This window comes from Phaenicophaeus curvirostris, chromosome 2, assembly GCF_032191515.1.
Source record: "Phaenicophaeus curvirostris isolate KB17595 chromosome 2, BPBGC_Pcur_1.0, whole genome shotgun sequence".
Lineage (NCBI taxonomy): Eukaryota > Metazoa > Chordata > Aves > Cuculiformes > Cuculidae > Phaenicophaeus > Phaenicophaeus curvirostris.
Window position 1 is genome coordinate 52,234,428 of NC_091393.1, and position 16,770 is coordinate 52,251,197.

The 16,770-nt window shown below is 39.2% G+C and overlaps 1 protein-coding gene across 5 annotated transcripts in view; it reads right to left on the reverse strand.

Annotated features, from left to right (window-relative positions):
• Positions 1 to 14,160: 14,160 nt before the first annotated feature.
• The window catches only part of ZDHHC14 (zinc finger DHHC-type palmitoyltransferase 14), a 100,679-nt gene continuing 98,069 nt past the window's right edge, over positions 14,161 to 16,770 (reverse strand). For 3 of the 5 annotated variants that reach the window (XM_069852069.1, XM_069852064.1, XM_069852065.1), the window contains one exon: positions 14,161 to 15,408. In XM_069852069.1, the coding sequence (XP_069708170.1) occupies positions 15,010 to 15,408 (399 nt within the window). In that variant the 3' untranslated portion in view covers positions 14,161 to 15,009. The remainder of the gene's footprint in view (positions 15,409 to 16,770) is intronic. The other 2 variants (XM_069852066.1, XM_069852068.1) reach the window with 1 other exon arrangement.

Consider the following 16,770-nt stretch of genomic DNA (forward strand, 5'->3'; position numbering starts at 1 on the left):
CAGACTCCATACAGCCAAACAATTTCAGCTCAACACACCCTAAATGCAGAACCACGTACAAATAACCTCTTACCTAGACTTAAAGCAGGTATTAGTCCACCCCTGTAGAAATACAAGACTCATTCCTCCTTTTCTCCCTTCCTTTCCTTCTCCCTTTCTCTTCCCCCATCAGTCTCTTGGCAGACCTCCATTTCTGAATGAGATGAAGACATGACATTCGTGGAATAACACGAATATAACACAGAATAAGATACTCAATGGGCAGTCAGACCATCAGATAAATAACTCACCGAAGCATCCCTTTTCTAGAGCACAGGAACGACCAGGAACATATGGAATCCACTCAGCTTCACTAGCACTTTAGCTGAGAGCACCTTAGCTGAGAGTATCCAACAGAGATTTACCAATAGAACGCCTCTTATGTCACTCTGCAGTGCTGCCTAATGTAAGGCTTGCACGATCATTGCCAAAAGACTCTTGTCAGTGCCTGGAAAATCAAGTTCTCAACACTAGCTGTCTTTTTATAGCAAGGAATGGGGATCTGAGTTGTACTGAAATTTTATCACAACGGCTCGATGAGGACAAGATTTCTTTCAAAAAAACCATGGCAGTTGTATTATGAATTTTGGATGAGCTGACATAAACAGACTGTCACAATACAACCATTAAAATCAAGTTTTTTTTTAATTTCCATCATCTTCCCTGTGCTTTCAGGTAGTACAGTAGGATCTAGCTGTTTGTTCAGCTTTTCTTCACTTCTATTGCAGTTTAGAAGTGTCAAATTCAGTAAGATGTTGTGAATCTTCTGTATGATGCTCCATTAAAACCTTGCCAAGCAGAATTAATGAAGCCTCACAAATCTCTCTAAACCAGCACACACAATTATTGCTTTTTCACAGATCAGACCCAAGTGCCTCATGGAAACAGCAAAGAACGTCTCACACAAGTAGAGCTGGCTGGGCAGCAGTTCTTTGGTAAAGAATTTAGGGCTCAGAGTCTTACGTTTGAATTTCCATAGGCCTTGCACCCTATAGGCTGCTAGTCCAGCAAGAGATGGGAGAAGGGGAATGAATATGGCCAGAGAGCTAGAGCCCCACCAGAAAAATATAGCAGCGTGTCAGCCCAAGGAGGAGAGAGAATGTAGTGGTTAGTGCTGAGAAAAGTGCTGTCTGCTCAGCGTGCCCCAAAACAGCCACGACACGGGGCAATGGGAGTGAGTTACCTTGCAGGAGATTTAATTTAGATGCTAAGAAAATGTGTCTAATGGTGAAACCACCGAAGCAACAGAAGGTGTGAGCCTGGAGAAGGTGTGAATTCTCCACTATAAGCAAAAATTCTTGAGGTATAACAGAGACAGGCACTCATATGTGCCAGGACACAAGGAAGAGTCAGATGCTTTCAGGGTCTTTTCCAACAATACTTCTCAATGATTATTTCCTGAATTTAACCTAGGGCATAATACTTTAAACCCATGTCTTTTGCTTTCTGTGAAATATTATCTACTGCAGCATTGATACCAGTTTAATGACTTTATTGGGCTACCCACCTTTAATTAGTTTCCTCACAGTAAAAACGTGGTTGGGAAACAAAACCACCACCCCTACAAAATATATTTCCCTTCCCTGTAGAGCTAAACGTTCTCTTTCCAGAGCCTAGGACAAAGGGTAAATTAGAACAAATGAGACTAGGAAGCTTCAAGCAGAACCTCCCAACTAATTTCCCAAAAGACACAAAAGCTTCTCACTTTCATGGAAATTATAAAAGACAAATAAAAACTCCAAATCCCCAAATTTACTGAGGGCAACATTAAAACAGCAAACAAAAGAGGACAGCAAAAGGTAATCTGTTTACCAGCTGACACATGCATCTAACTGTCAGCACCATAGAGCACTGATTTTACATTTTAAGAATTGAACTTGGCATTGATGTAAACCTATTTACTTAATTGTTCTTGTAAAACATTAACCCGAGGCACTGGTGATTCAAACCCTGGCAGATGCAGCAACAGAGAGGCCACATAAAAAAGGATTTTTTTTCCCTAATTGTTAGTCTTACCTAAATCTTAGTTGATTAAATCACTGGATGACAAGGTTTTGGGTACTACTGCGTGTGCTAGCTTCTGATACATGTTACATATGATGGGTAAAACTATCAGTCGCTAAACCCATTTCACAGTGTTACAGCTGAGGAAGAAAAGACTTTCAGGAGACTTTGACTGCAGACAAAATTTTATCTCTTGGTTCCTTTCCCCCCCACTCATAGCAACGATTACAACACTCTCTCCTGTTCACTAAAAAGCTGCCATATCCCAGCAACCCCTAAACCATTTTGCTAATTGTGTCAGTCTTTTTCATGGCAGGTTTTTTTCCCTTCCAGAACACAAATTCTTCAGATATTTCAGTTCAGTCAAAACATATTTTTATAGATGTAATGCTTGCCTATACAGGACACTTTTTTCTGAAAATAAAAGAATGCTGCTCCAGGTGGAATTAGAGTCCTTTTGCAGCATTTTCCTGTCATAAAAGCTCATCAGTGTGTAGAAGTATCTTCTATATAACTGTTTATATTATATCACGAAAAAAGGAATTCTTTTTCTTTGATTAATAAATTTATTAATTCCTCATGAAACTCCCACTTCAAGAACAAGGTCTTCACAGCATGAAGACATTGAGATAGCAGTTGTGCATGAGTGTCATGTAGGTCCATTCACAGTGTTTTTTCATCAGTTTAAAAACTGCAGTGGGAACTTCCTATATCATTGCAAGTGGGCACAATTATTGCCTGGAAACTTTTCTTTTTAAGAAGGCAGGGGTCATGAATTATACTTCAGTAAATAAATTTTTACAAATGGAACACCATGCATCTTAAGAGGATCTGGTAACCAGTACGTTTGTTTATAGCACAGACACCTGCTGCAGATACATATTTTCAAAGGAAAAGAAACACTGAATTTTCTGCAGGACCACACATCATTGATCCCAATCGCATTAAAACAAGCAGTTATTCTGAAGGAAGAAAGCAACAAAAAAATCTGGGTTTATAATCCGGTAAATTTTAAATGCTCCAGTGTAACAGTACAATTAAATAGGGTTGATACGGTTCAACTGCCTTCTAGACCAGGGTGCAGAACCTTATGGCCCTGACATTACTGAACTTAGAATGATGAAAGAAAAAAAAAATACAAGGAACAGATTTGCTCTAATACGGGATGAATTATGTTTCTTTTTGTATATATCTGTTCACTCAAGTGTTAAGTATTTTCTGAATTATAGAACACATAATCTAGCTTCATCCCTGCTGGAAAGACAGGTACTAAATCATTTATAGGTTGAGTGGTCCACCGAGCCACTTACACACAGTAATTTGCTATCCTGAAGCTTTCAGCACACTCTCAAATGAACTCAAGGAATTACTTTAGAGAAAACTCAGAAACACTGGGGAGCTGCAGAAGCACATTGAAAGAAGCTCTATTCTAAGGCATATTTTCTTTGAACAGGAAAACAAAGTCAGATGTTAGTCAGCGTTAGATGTACAAGGTTGAAAGTCTATGCTATAGTGAAGTTGCACATAAAGAAAATCAGAGCATAAAGCAAAACTGTACAGATTAATTAGAAGGGTTTTCTAAGGAAAATTGACTTAGGCAATCATACTGAATTTGTGTGGGTTCACGCAAGCAAGCATCCTCCTAATAAACCTGAGGCTACCAGAGAATGATGACAACAAACTGCTGTAGGGGGGTAGAGGTTGGGGTTCAGTCAATGTACCAGGGGCAGGGCAGCCATTCAGAGACCCCAAGGTTGGCTGGAGGACTGCCAGGATCCCTGCTAATTTCAGCACGGGCCAACACCGAGCCTAGCAGCTGGACGACAGTAACCCCAGACTGTGATACGGGCAGTGACATTGCAAGGTTGTGAGAAATGATTGTGCTGCTGTGGCACAGGAACTTGATAGCCCAGGCCCTTCAAGTGAAGAGAAGGAGGCAACTTATTATTCCACCACCTAGCTCAGACTCAAAATGTCGTTTATGCCCGTTTCCCCTAGTCCTATCACCACAAGCCTTTATGAACAGTCCCTCCCCAGCTTTCCTGCAGCCCCTTCAGGCACTGGAAAGTCACTATAAGATCTCCGCGGAGCCTTCTCTTCTCCAGGCTGAATAAGCCCAACCCTCTCAGCCTGTCCTCATATGGGAGGTGCTCTAGGCCTCGGATCATCTTTGTGACCCTCCTCTGGACCTGTTCCATATCCTTCTTACATTGAGGACTCCAGAACTGGACACAGTACTCCAGATGAGGTCTCACAAGAGAGGAAGAGGGGCAGAATCATCTCCCTCAACCTGCTGGCCGCGCTTCTTTTGATGCAGCTCAGGACACGGTTGGCCTTCTGGGTTGCGAGTGCACACTGCCAGCTCATATCAAGCTTCTCATCGAACAGGACCCCCAAGTCCTTCTCTACACAGCAGTTCTCAATCACATCATCCCCCATGGTGTACTGAAATTGTTACTGAACCATAGAATCATACAATGGTTTGGGTTGGAAGGGACCTTAAAGATCATCCAGTTCCAATCCCTCTCCCCTTGCCATGGGCAGCAACACTCTCATCGGATCAGGTTGCTCAAAGTCCATCCAACCTGACCTTGAACACCTTGAGGGATGGGGTATCCACAACTTTGCTGGACAACCTGTGCCAGTGCCTCATCACCCTTTATTTATGCAACTGAACTGACAAAGAAGAAACACAAAAACATTTCCTGCTCCTTTTCTAGGCAGAATTACAAATAATCAGATTGTTCATTAGAAAAAGATTTGCATTGTAAACAATGAAGCAAAACACTGCCCAAGTCTGTTAGAATAGACAGAAAATATCACCTTGGATCGACACCACAGTCTTGGGACAGCACCTGGCTCTGTGAAGCCAGTAGAGCACCTTGGCAAGACACTAAACCTGAATATTTGCTTTATTGTTGATTTGGGTTATAGATTATCCAATATATTAGAAAAAGAGTGTGGAAAAGCTGTAGTTAAAAGAGATAATAATGAAACATACTTTCTACACTTGGGAATAGTACCCTGCCTTTTAATTTCTTACCTTATTCAGAAAATATGGCTTATTTAATCACAATAGTCTACACATGTCAATAATGTTATACCAACACAGTATTGCCCACTTGTGTGCCTCTGAAAAAGTAAAACCAAAATAAATACAAAACCTTTAATTAAGTGGGGCTGCCTGAACTGGGCCAGAGAATTTGTACTCTGAGCTGTATTTTTGTGTTGGAAGTTCCATTTCTTAAACTAAACTTAATAGCATGCTAAAGACAAATATCCCCAATTCTGATTTCACACAAGGACAGGCATATGGTTAGATTTTTAAACTGCTTGAAAACTGTAAAATTAATCTTAATACTAATCATTTTGTACTGCATGTTCTTTACTGCATGTTAGTGCTCAAACATTTTAGTTATATAAAACTGCCTAATTATAACCCTAAGGAATCCATATGGGTTGTGTAGAAGGAAACAGATCAGCAAGTGAGAAACGGTACCTGGCTCGTACTTACCAGTCCACTTCAGGGCAACAGTCAGACCCAATTCCTAGTCAGCATGAGCTGTGTGGATGAGCAGCACACAGACTGCAGCTGAGAATGGATAACCTGCAGATTACTGTGGGCTTGCGGTCCTGCAGGCTACCAAACCACAGGGCAGGAAACCAGAAGTCATTAGTCTCAGGTATGGTTGGGCCTCTGGGTGGGGAAAGGGAGAAAAAACCATTTGGTATCAAAGATAAGCCCTTCTCATCCTGTTTTCACACAGTCACCATGAATCATGTAATGGGCTCCATGCAGCATCCCCACTCTTCCTCGTAATGTATGCGCAATGTGTCTGTTGCTGTACTGGTGCTATGAAAAACTTGTTGCTGTGCATCTCTGTGCAAAGAGACTAAATTGAAGACTTCAAGGCTGCCTCTTTAAATTTACACTCCCACTAACATGTAGTGACCACAGACAAGTATCAGTTTGCATGAACGCAACATTGCTCAGGTGAGGCAGATAAAATCCAACATGTTTCTGTATTCCTTTATGTAATCTGACATTTGTTCTCTGCAGTAAGAGAAATGCTTTATCTTAGAAAATATTTTATGTATGTATTCTAATCAGTGCTACCCTCCTTAATTATCCTTGAAATAAGTTAGTAAAATTTTGTAGGATGCTACTGTCATTACAGCCATGGGAAACAAGTAGGAACATTGGGGAGGGACTGTTCACAAAGCCTTGTAGCGATAGGACCAGGGGCAATGGCTACAAACTGGAGAGAGGCAGATTTAGAGTAGGCATAAGCAGGAAGCTCTTCGCCATGAGAGTGATGAGGCTCTGGCACAGGTTGCCCAGGGAAGCTGTGGCTGCCCCATCCCTGGGGGTGTTCAAGGCCAGGTTGGATGGGGCCTTGGGCAGCCTGGGAGGTGTCCCTGCCCACAGCAGAGGGGCAGGAACTAGATGGGCTTTAAGGTTGCTTCCAGCCGAAAATATTCTATGATTCAATTCTATAATTCTATATTTCAAAATGTGAATCCATTCCTCAAGCATCAGGATCACTAATTATTAGGTTAAGAATGTAAGATCAGAGTGGATACCAGAGGACCAAAACTTGCCATAACTTAGAAACAACATAAACAATTAAAATAATACATGCTTTAATCTCTTCAAATTGACATGCATAAATTAGAAAAAAAAAAAAAAGCCTTGCCAGTAGAAAACACCTCTTTATAATAACGCATACTAAGGCTCATGAACTAATGAAAGTGAAATGTAGAAGAAATCAGGCCCTAGGATTTCTAGACAGCAGGTTGCCAGTAGTGGGTGGCTTATGGAGGTATGTGATGCTACTCAAAGTGCGTCCCTGAATCGCATGTGTTAGTCTTGCATTTGACAAAATTCCAGCAGCATTTTCTGGGCACATTATTAATGACTTCCTTATATAAGAATTTTTTTTCATAATTTAAAGAAACCTGTCCTATAAATTCACAAAAGCTAATTTTGACAGATTTTTTTTTTTTTTTAAATAAGGAGAGCACAACTTCAGCAACATGAACCAGAGGAACAATACAAGTTTGCTGGGAAATCTATCTATGATTATATCTGCTTTCACAGTAGTGAGCTTAATATGCATAGATTTATGTAACAAATCAGGCCATCAGCACCAAATGTTATCTCACACTGTGTGTGTTTTAAGGATAGAAACTCTGGACTAGCTCCAGTCTGGTCCTGTTAGCATTTGGATTGCATTAGAAAAGCTGCTGCTGCAACCTACCTTCTGGTTTATTTTTTATTTTAAAGAAATTTAGTTCATATTACAAGACTGGTCCGTTATGTGAGCCCAAGTGCTAAGCAGACATAACAGGGAAATTAATTTCAAAAGTGCATTAAAATACTAATGTGGCTACATCCAGAACCACAAGCCAGAGGAAATTCAATCCAAGGCAGACAGTCAAAAAGTTCTGGATATGTGTTCTCATTCCTTTCTCACTCATATATACATTTCCCTAACAAATTTTTGCCTGTCACTGCAAATTTTTAACAATTTTTTTCAGCCTTGTTTCCCATGCCAGTGTCTGGCTACTGTGCGCCTCCATGCCTCTAAGTAAGAATACATTTCAATAAAATGACATAAAACGTTAGAGGTCTAGAAAACACAAAAATCTTCTGTTTTTTCATGAAAACCGAGAAACTCTTCCTATCCCTGCATGCCTCCCCCGCCCTCTAGAAAAACTCCCCGGTGAGGTCTATGACAGTATTAGTTTCAAGAGCATCACCAGATGAAAAAGCAGCAGGAAGCCAGGCGTGTTTGGTTGCAGACTGAGGGTTTCCCAGGAGCCACAGACGCAAGGGAAGCTGTGGACCGGGATGCTGGGTAAGCACTCAGAGGGGGGACGTGATTGAAGGGTGAAAGACTGAGTCAGATTTACCCCAGGATTTTCTGAGGAGGTGGGGAAACAGGATGATGGAAGGGAAAAGATAACCTGATACCTCTCTTTGATATCAGAGTCTGGAATTTAGAGCAAGTCATCTCATATCAACTGCACTAATTCTGTTACTACTGTGCAGTGAAGTCTTGTGACACAAGTACTAAAAGACAGTGTGGATGTGGGGTGTTTTTCTGTCTAGGGTAAACTGGTTTTAGCATTCCTGACTTATCCCATCAAAAGTTTGTTGATTAAATAATTAAAACAAAAAAGGTACAATGTGTTACAGAATACTGATTTAGGGATGGAGGAAGAATTTAATTTTGGATAAGAGAGAAAAAATATTCAAGAGTAAGACAAGAATTTAAAAACGCTACTTATGTATTTATGGAATAAAGCATTTCACCTTGTTTTCTTCTTCCAATGTAACTGTAATAGACATTATGAGCATGAAAACAGCAGCAGGACTTTAAGAGGTTCATTTAATATTTCCATAGAGTTGAAATGTCATATGGGTAATAAATTAAATACCAAATATATAAACCTACAATTTATTTAAAGATTAGACACCATTTGTGTTCTAAAAGGCTTTTCAACCGAAGTTTTCAGAATCTGTGGAAATGTTTCAGAAACTTGTTTTTCCCTTCAATTTAGAATTAAAACCAAGTACACAAAAATGTTACGTATTTTTTGCATGCTAGGAACTTAGGTGGTTAGTCAGCACTACTAAGCAAGCTTTTATTTTCTGTGACCTACCAAGAAGGAAACTCAACACTGTTCAAAAAAAGAAAAGAAAAGAAAAGAAAGCTCATGTAGATTTGGTTTCTGCTAGGAATGACTAACTTCTTACTCCAGCCAATAACTACAACCAGCTGCTGCATTACAACAAGGCACCTAGCAGGGCAGCCAAATTAGAAATTCTAAACCCAGTTTTGTTTATTGCAACAAAGTCATGGTTCACCTGCAAAACCATGCAATGACTACACATGCTCACAATGAATTAAGTTTTATTTTCATCTAGAAGTAGCTTTTTTTTGGTGACAAACTGTGCGAACTCACTATGCACTAGTGTTCACTCTCCTGACAGTACAGAAGGCTCACGGAACACGTCACAGGACTAACGCCTCTGCTTACAAAATCCTTATGCTTAGCAAACACATCCGCAATAGGAGTCGCTTACTCGTACCCTTCATGCGAACACTGCTTTAACTACAGTGCCATCACCTTGACTGAACTTTCCACCGTTCTTTGAAGCTCATTTCCTAACAACTACGATGCCTAAATAGTCCATCTCATCTTCCAGTTGACAACTGACAGTGCCCAGTGCATATTGCTATGGACTAGACAGCATAAAAACAAAGGGAGATATTTCTGAGTCTGTTAAATTCATGCCATTTTCTTAATTGCATACAGTGCTTTTGAGTGAAGCTCAGGAAAAGCTCCAAGAGTTCTCCTCCACTCAGTGAAGTTGCTTTAGGATGGGCCTTTCATGTTCTTTCTATAACCACAGCTCAATGCATGCAGGTAAGTCCCAGCAGCTGTTACCAGCTTCAGGTTTGAGGAAGTTTAAATTATAGTGGGGTTAAACTTAGGTTTGTTTTTCCAGTTTTTCAGAAGAGGCAACAGAGCTGAAGTTGGGAAGGGCATAAAATACATCAAAGTAACACTGCCTTCAATATTTTGTTGCCAGTGGAACTGACTTCAGTATATACTGCAAAGTTAATATATCTCTGTGGGACAGATCTTTTTGGTCTATAAATCACAAAGTTAATTTAGCTTGTAGTCTGAATTCCTATTTGCACAGTAGTCACAGAAACTCTGACTGAATTCCAGGTTTCATGTCCAGTCGGTGAGACTACAACTTAGAGAAACGCTTTTACTTAAAGGTGAGCAAATTTAACAAAGGCATCACGAAAAAAACACAGAACCACACTACACCATTCATTTTCCCAGTGCAATGGTGCTTCTGGTATGGAAATATGGAATAGTGAAACAACTAACAGCATGGAAACATAAAAATGCTATAACAATTAACAGTTTTTGACATGGTCAGTGTCTTAAGCTTCCCATCAACTTCAACGGGACCAAGATTTAACATGTTTTTAAACTTACAGATATATTTTCAAAACAGAAAAGACACTAGGTGGAAGAAGCTTGAGGGCAGACCAATGCCTCGCATTTTTCTCTTCATCTTCCTACAGCTGCTTTCTCTCATAAGTCTGACATTATTTCTCCTTTTTTTCCAGAATTACTTTTTTTAGGAAAAAAAACCGAACCTCACAAAAATAGTTGAATACCAGTGAGCAAATGATTTTTTAAGAAAAATGTTGTTCGATTAATATTGACAGCCAGCCTCTTTCTCCCGCTGATGTGGCTTCTTGTTTATTCTCCCTCTCACTCCTTCTGCAGCTTACAGATAATTCCTCTTTTCCTCCATGTCACCTGCTAATCTTCTCTGTTCTACTTTCACTCACAGTCTTTCCCCTTTCATCTGCTTATTCCTGTCCTCTCTGACCTACCTTAGAAACAAACTCCTATTTTATCTCTCATAAGATACAAAAGTTTTTCTGCTTGCACCCCCCCTATATTGTTTGTGGTGAACATTCAAATTCTGCTAGATTTCCATAGGGTTAAATAACTCACCAGGTCCCACCAGTCCTTCGAAGTGCAGGCAGTACACTGAGCCAAGTGTGAAACTGCAATGTCTTTGCAGGCAGGTGAGCTATCAAAATCAGCAAGTCCTGACCCAGATGGATCCTGAAAACTAGGACAGTTACAGTTCAAGTGAATTAAATCCATGTGCATGTCTAAAACACATTCCATTAATATTGTGGGGCACAGAATACTTGAAAGGGTTTTGAAGTACACCACCTCATTTCACTTCAGCCCCTAAACCAAAATCACCTGGCCAGCAATTGCATTTGAAAACAAAGGCCCAGGCTGGCCCAAGACTGAACATACCACATTCATCATCGGGGTATCACCGCTGATAAGAAGGGGAAGGGAAAAAAAACCCCAACGACTACATAATGACAGTTTCCCACATATAATTTAAACCAGAAGAGAACTAAAGTAAGGGTTGGATCCCTCTATAGCATTGCTGAGCTGCTCTTCAAGCTGTATGGAATTTGGGAACTAAAAGACAAACAGAAGCTTGGTTTTCTTAATTCTACAGAAATGTTCCTTCCTTCATTATTTTGAACATTAGGCAATAATTTACTTACGATGAACTACTGTACTCACTGCATAGATTTCAAAAAATAGAACATTTGCAACATTCGCACATATTGCTAACCCATAGCTCTTTGGGTTTATGAGATCAGCCTGCTTCTCTTAGGATCACTCACTAGGATCAACAGCAAAATGGCTAATCTTCCATGTATAAGATTATTTTTAATGAATGCATTAACCAGTTCATGCAGAAATAAATCTACCTTTATCATCAGTTAACACGAGCACATGAAAAGTTGATAAAAGATGCATTATGATACAAAAATACAATAATATTTTGACATTTATTACTGATTAACTGATATGAATATAAAACTCCCTTCTAAAATAGAAACGCCTTTGAGTAATCACAAGAATAATGAGCCTTCAAAAACATTTTCTGAAGCACTGTATTTCATTCTACTTAGAATATTACACAGACACCTAGAAGGGGAAAATGTTATTTAAAATAATCAAAGCAGAATAAATATTTTTTACCAATAAACTAACCAGCTTTTACAAATTCAAATAAGTTAGATTTTTAAGAAAAAATTAAATATTTACTTTTCTGAAAATATCAACTTTCACTTTGAGTCTACATTTATGGATAAGATGAATATTGAAAAAACTATTTAATATTAATATACTAATTGTCAAAGAAAACAACATGGAATAAACTCTGTGCAGTACTCACTACGATTATAATTTTGGATAGCTGTGAAATGAAGTGAAATGAAGTGAAATGAAAATCCCAGATCTGTAGAGCAGGTGATGACTATTTAGTTTGCTGACTCATTCCAGGTGTATATAGAAGTTCCAGCGAAGGGAGCACCCACGACTGAAGACAGCTGTGATGGAGCCAAGGGGAATGGACCAAAAACCCTGTTAGGGGCACCTCTTCCACCAACCTGCTGCTAAATCCCTGCCAGCTGTCAATCAAAGACTGCAACTACCACACCATGTGGGTTAGTAGTCTTAGTTCTGAAATCTTCCAGCAGATGTCCTCACAAGGCAGCCGTGTCAGGGAGGTTAGAGATGGGAAGAAGTAAAGGCATAAAATAAAGGCGATATAAACATCTAGACAGACAAATTCAAAATATTTAATTTATTCTCAAATGCCAAACTTAAAATACAACAGCAGCATGTTAAAAAATATGTCTGTCACCTTAAAACCCACAAAAGGTCACCTGAACAAGTACAGAACTAGCACATCTGTGTGAAATAACACATCTCTTTCCAACTTGTTAGATAATTCTTACACTTCACTTACAAACAAAAGAGAAGGTTCAAAAAATGATGGTGAAAAGCATGAGAACAAGAAAAACGGCATAAAGACTCTAATCCTGTCCTTCTCCTTTTGTTTCATGTTAAAACTGACACTAATTTTACCACGTGCACAGAGCTGAGTGCAGCTTCCTGCGATACTCTCCAGTGGCAATGACACACACATGTCACAAAGTTCTTATTCATGGAAGCATAAAATCCCTTGGGTGTTTCAGGGACACTCAGAAAGAACAATTTCCTTAAAACAGTGACCCTCATCATTTCTGCTACAAATGGAAAGTTTTGATACCACATTAAAAATATTTGACTTGCTTTTCTGTGCAGCGAGTAATCCATAGTTATCTACCCACATACACCTATAAGAAAAATGATGCAGTCGAGTTCTGATCTACGAACTCAAAGCTGGGATTCTTTACTTGCCTCTCACAGTACATCCAGCCCTCAATCCATTACCTGCTTTAATGCAGATGCTCATGGCTTCATACATGAAAAGCTACATCAGAGAAAGATGAAATCAAGAAGATAAGCATCACTGAGTTCAGGAGAAGACACAAATAAATTCTGATACTTGGGATTTAATGGGAGATGAGCCAACTGGGACATGTCAGTCACTGCAGCTTGGCTGGCAGAAAGAATTCAACACTGTCCCAGCTTCAGGAAAATGCTGGGAGGGTGGCTGCAATAGCTGGGACAGACTTGTCTGCCAGAGGTTCCTTGGTGGCTCTAATAGCTGGGTCAGGCTTGTCTGCCAGAAATTCTTCGGTGGGCCTGTTACAGCACTTGCAGACAGAAAGCGTTGCTATGTTCTACACACTGAATTAGGTCAAAGCTAGCATCATCAATTATAGAAACAGATTGCTTATGAAATCTTGGAGGAGTAGGGGTTTTGTCAGGATCTTGTTGGAAGCTTCAATAGCATGGATGACTGATTTTTTGCAGGCTGATTGTCCTCAATTTCAAAAGTGAAAGTAAAGACAAAAAGATTTTCATCTTGGTGTCAGTGAATGACCATGGTGAACAATACAGAACTGTTATATATCTTAACTGAAAACTTTCATGCCATAAAAGCATTAGATAAAGCACATTCTGCATTTAAGTTTGTCCTGAGAAAAGAAGGATCCAAGTTCCACATCCTGAAAAGGGTTGTAAACACAGTATTAAAGCTATTAGACTTTCTCAGCTCAACTAGGGTTTCTCTTCAGCTGTCACAAAAATAGAATTATAAAAATCTTTAACCTTCTCATTGTGCTTTACTTAAAAAAGCACAGAAGAATTCTATGAAATCAAGTTTTCCATTTAAAATATTGAAGGACAAATACAAATGAAAGATAATGGCAGGGGGCAGCTACAGCCTATCATTAACCATTTAAGATTACTTCAGATTACTTAAGATTAAGCAGTCTGTCTTTGTCTTGAATCTCAAGCCCCACACCCTTCAGCTGTACAATGAAGAACATGGAATTACAGTCCAAGCAGAGGCTAACTCTGTTTCCAAATAAAGTCTTTTCATGGGAACAAATACACATCTCAAACAAAACCATAAAAGATGCTGAAGCAATCCTAATTGCAAACAGCTCTTCCTCTGTAGCTCTAGTATCGTTATGTAAACATATTCCAGTCAAGTCTTTACAAACTATGACAACAAATCCTTATTTTCCCCTCCTTCCCCAGGAAAATTGTGCAAGGATAACTGTACACATGTCCAAGAAATAGAGGATGTCATTTTATTGGAGGTCCACAGGTAATTGTATCACATTAAGGAGTGGAAGAATCTCATGGTATGGCACAACACAGTATCTCACTCTAAACACTTAAACAGAAGGTTAAATGATATGCAACATGATCAAATCAGTAATTCTCCATCTTCTAGGCACCACTGATTAATTTAAAATAAACTTTAATAAATTGAAAAAATAATATAGTCCATTAATTTGTTTGTTGCACTGTCTTTAAATGAAACAGCACTTTGAAAGTCACAAATAAAAAAAGCAGCACTTTCTCTTAATACCAACACCACTGTAACACATACTGTAGCGTGGCATGCAAATCCATATCTGCAGTCTTTTTTTTTTTTTTTTTTGTATTAACAAATGGAATGGTAATTTTCTATCTCAAATATTAGTAGCATAACATGTAAGTGCAGATCATTCTGGCCACAAACGTGGTAAGCCTTAACAAGTGTGTATTACAAGAGCATAGAACACAGAGCATGACACTTACATCCAAGAATCTCTCTCTTTTGTACTGTACATGATGTTTGTTACAGGCTGACTTCCAACTTGCTGTACCCAAGCTTCAGGAAACAAGATTACTGACTGTTTCTGGTTTTGTTTAAAAATAAAATGCAGTCACCATCAAAGCACAACCATTAAAACCTGATCAAAAAAATGCCATGGCTCCATCGAAAAATAACTTGTCTTTTTTAGTAGATTCCAATATGCAATAAAGTTTCCATTATAGGCGTGTTACGAAGTCTGACAGCGGTACTGCAGCGTCATCCCTGTTAAGTAGAGATCTGTACAGACACCAAGAAACGGTGCCATGTTCAAAAACAGCTGTTCAAACTGAGCTAAGCTTCACGAGGCCACGTACTGAGTCTTCATGCAATGAGTCCTGGCTGGCTAGACTCAGGACATGCATTGTATGGCTGTGTGTAATAGGACTTCCACTTGGCAGCATCCCAGGGGGTGATGGAGCTTCTTCAGGAGTGAGAAACTGATGACCTTCGTGCTCCTCTTTTAATGGTATCATGTCTGTCAAACCTGTGTCTGATGTGAGATTTGGCATAGAAGATGGTGGTGTTGGTTGCCCTAGAGTTAGAGTTGCACAAGGCCCACTGATAGTCTTTCCTGGTAAAGGTAGCTCTTCACTAGTTATGCTTGGCTCACTCTGTAGCAGGGGGGTGGCAGCAGCCTGCAAAACGAATTTAGTGCTCTGAATGCACTGATCTTGGTCACACTGTAGAATGGAAGGGTGTCAAAATCACAGAAGGCAAACAAAATAGAGAAAAAAAGGGGAGAATATGAACAAAAAGGCATGGAAAAGAATGGGATGTGAAGAGAAAAAAAGAAAGCCATTAGTATCATTCCATGGTTAGCCACCCAAAAATCCCATTGCATGCTGCCCAGGGGGGAAAAAAAAAAAAAGAAGAAAAAACCATGCACAACTGAGTTAGTGCTTTGGTAAATTATTGAAGTAAATTATCATAAACATTTACAGTGTTCACTTAAGAGTTTTGGTAACCTTTAAAATAGTATTTTGTGAGTACTGCAATTCAAATGCTTTGCTGATTCTCGTTCAAAGCAATTTGGAAAGCCTAGCTGCACACTCCGTGTGTAACTGCCTGCCTTGGGCACCCCAAAACCTCCCTAGAATAGCTAGTGGTTCAGAGAGGGGGCTAAAGGCATAATCCAAACATCTTTCCAAGTTCAGAAGCGTTAGGCAAGTGTATTTTTTAAAGTGGTCTTCACATGTACAAATTAAGGTGTTAAAGAAGTCTTCTGGAACAAGAATTCCTTTGAAGCAGGTGGTTTTATAAAGACATAGTTGGCAATACAGCCTCTGTGAGCAAAAATTTCCTCCTCTCCCAATTTCATACATTATAGATAGACTCTAGATAATATACTACACTATAGTCAATACACTAGAGGATATACAGAAATAAGGCAGCACTGCAGGTGCATTAATTTATCAACTTTCATGATTTTTAGGCTGTTTCTTTATTAACTTAATCTTGAAAATGTGAAGAATCAAGGTACAAAACACAAGTTATTTGGCAAGCACTTTCATAATAACAAGCCACACTCAGCATTATATGAACCGAACTCAGTGAGCATTACCAAGAACGCTTTTGGCTCTATGTCATTCAACTGTTTATACAAAATCATTCATTCCTTAAGATGACAAGACAGGTAGGTATTTCAATTATGTCCAGCCAGCTAAGTGGGTAGCACACCTACTGCCAAATTAAGTTCCCTTAACACAAACTGGCATGATTTTTGAGAACTTCCAAAGACAATTTATATTTAATTGAAAGCCTAATCAGTTACAACATCTGCAGATGTTGTAAAACATCTCCAGATGTAAGACATGCTTATTCACTGTTGTTACTTCAAGGCTTCTGTTACAGCAATATGTTCTGCTCTACAATTGAATTCATCGATCTTTATCAAACTACTGAAAGACACTACAAATCCAACATCTGTTCAAGATATTCCCATTCATAACCATTGCTACTAACGTGACAGTAAATCTCTAAAATGCCTGTTTGAGTTTAATAAGCCACTGGGATATGTACTATGCAAATAAACAGAAAAACTT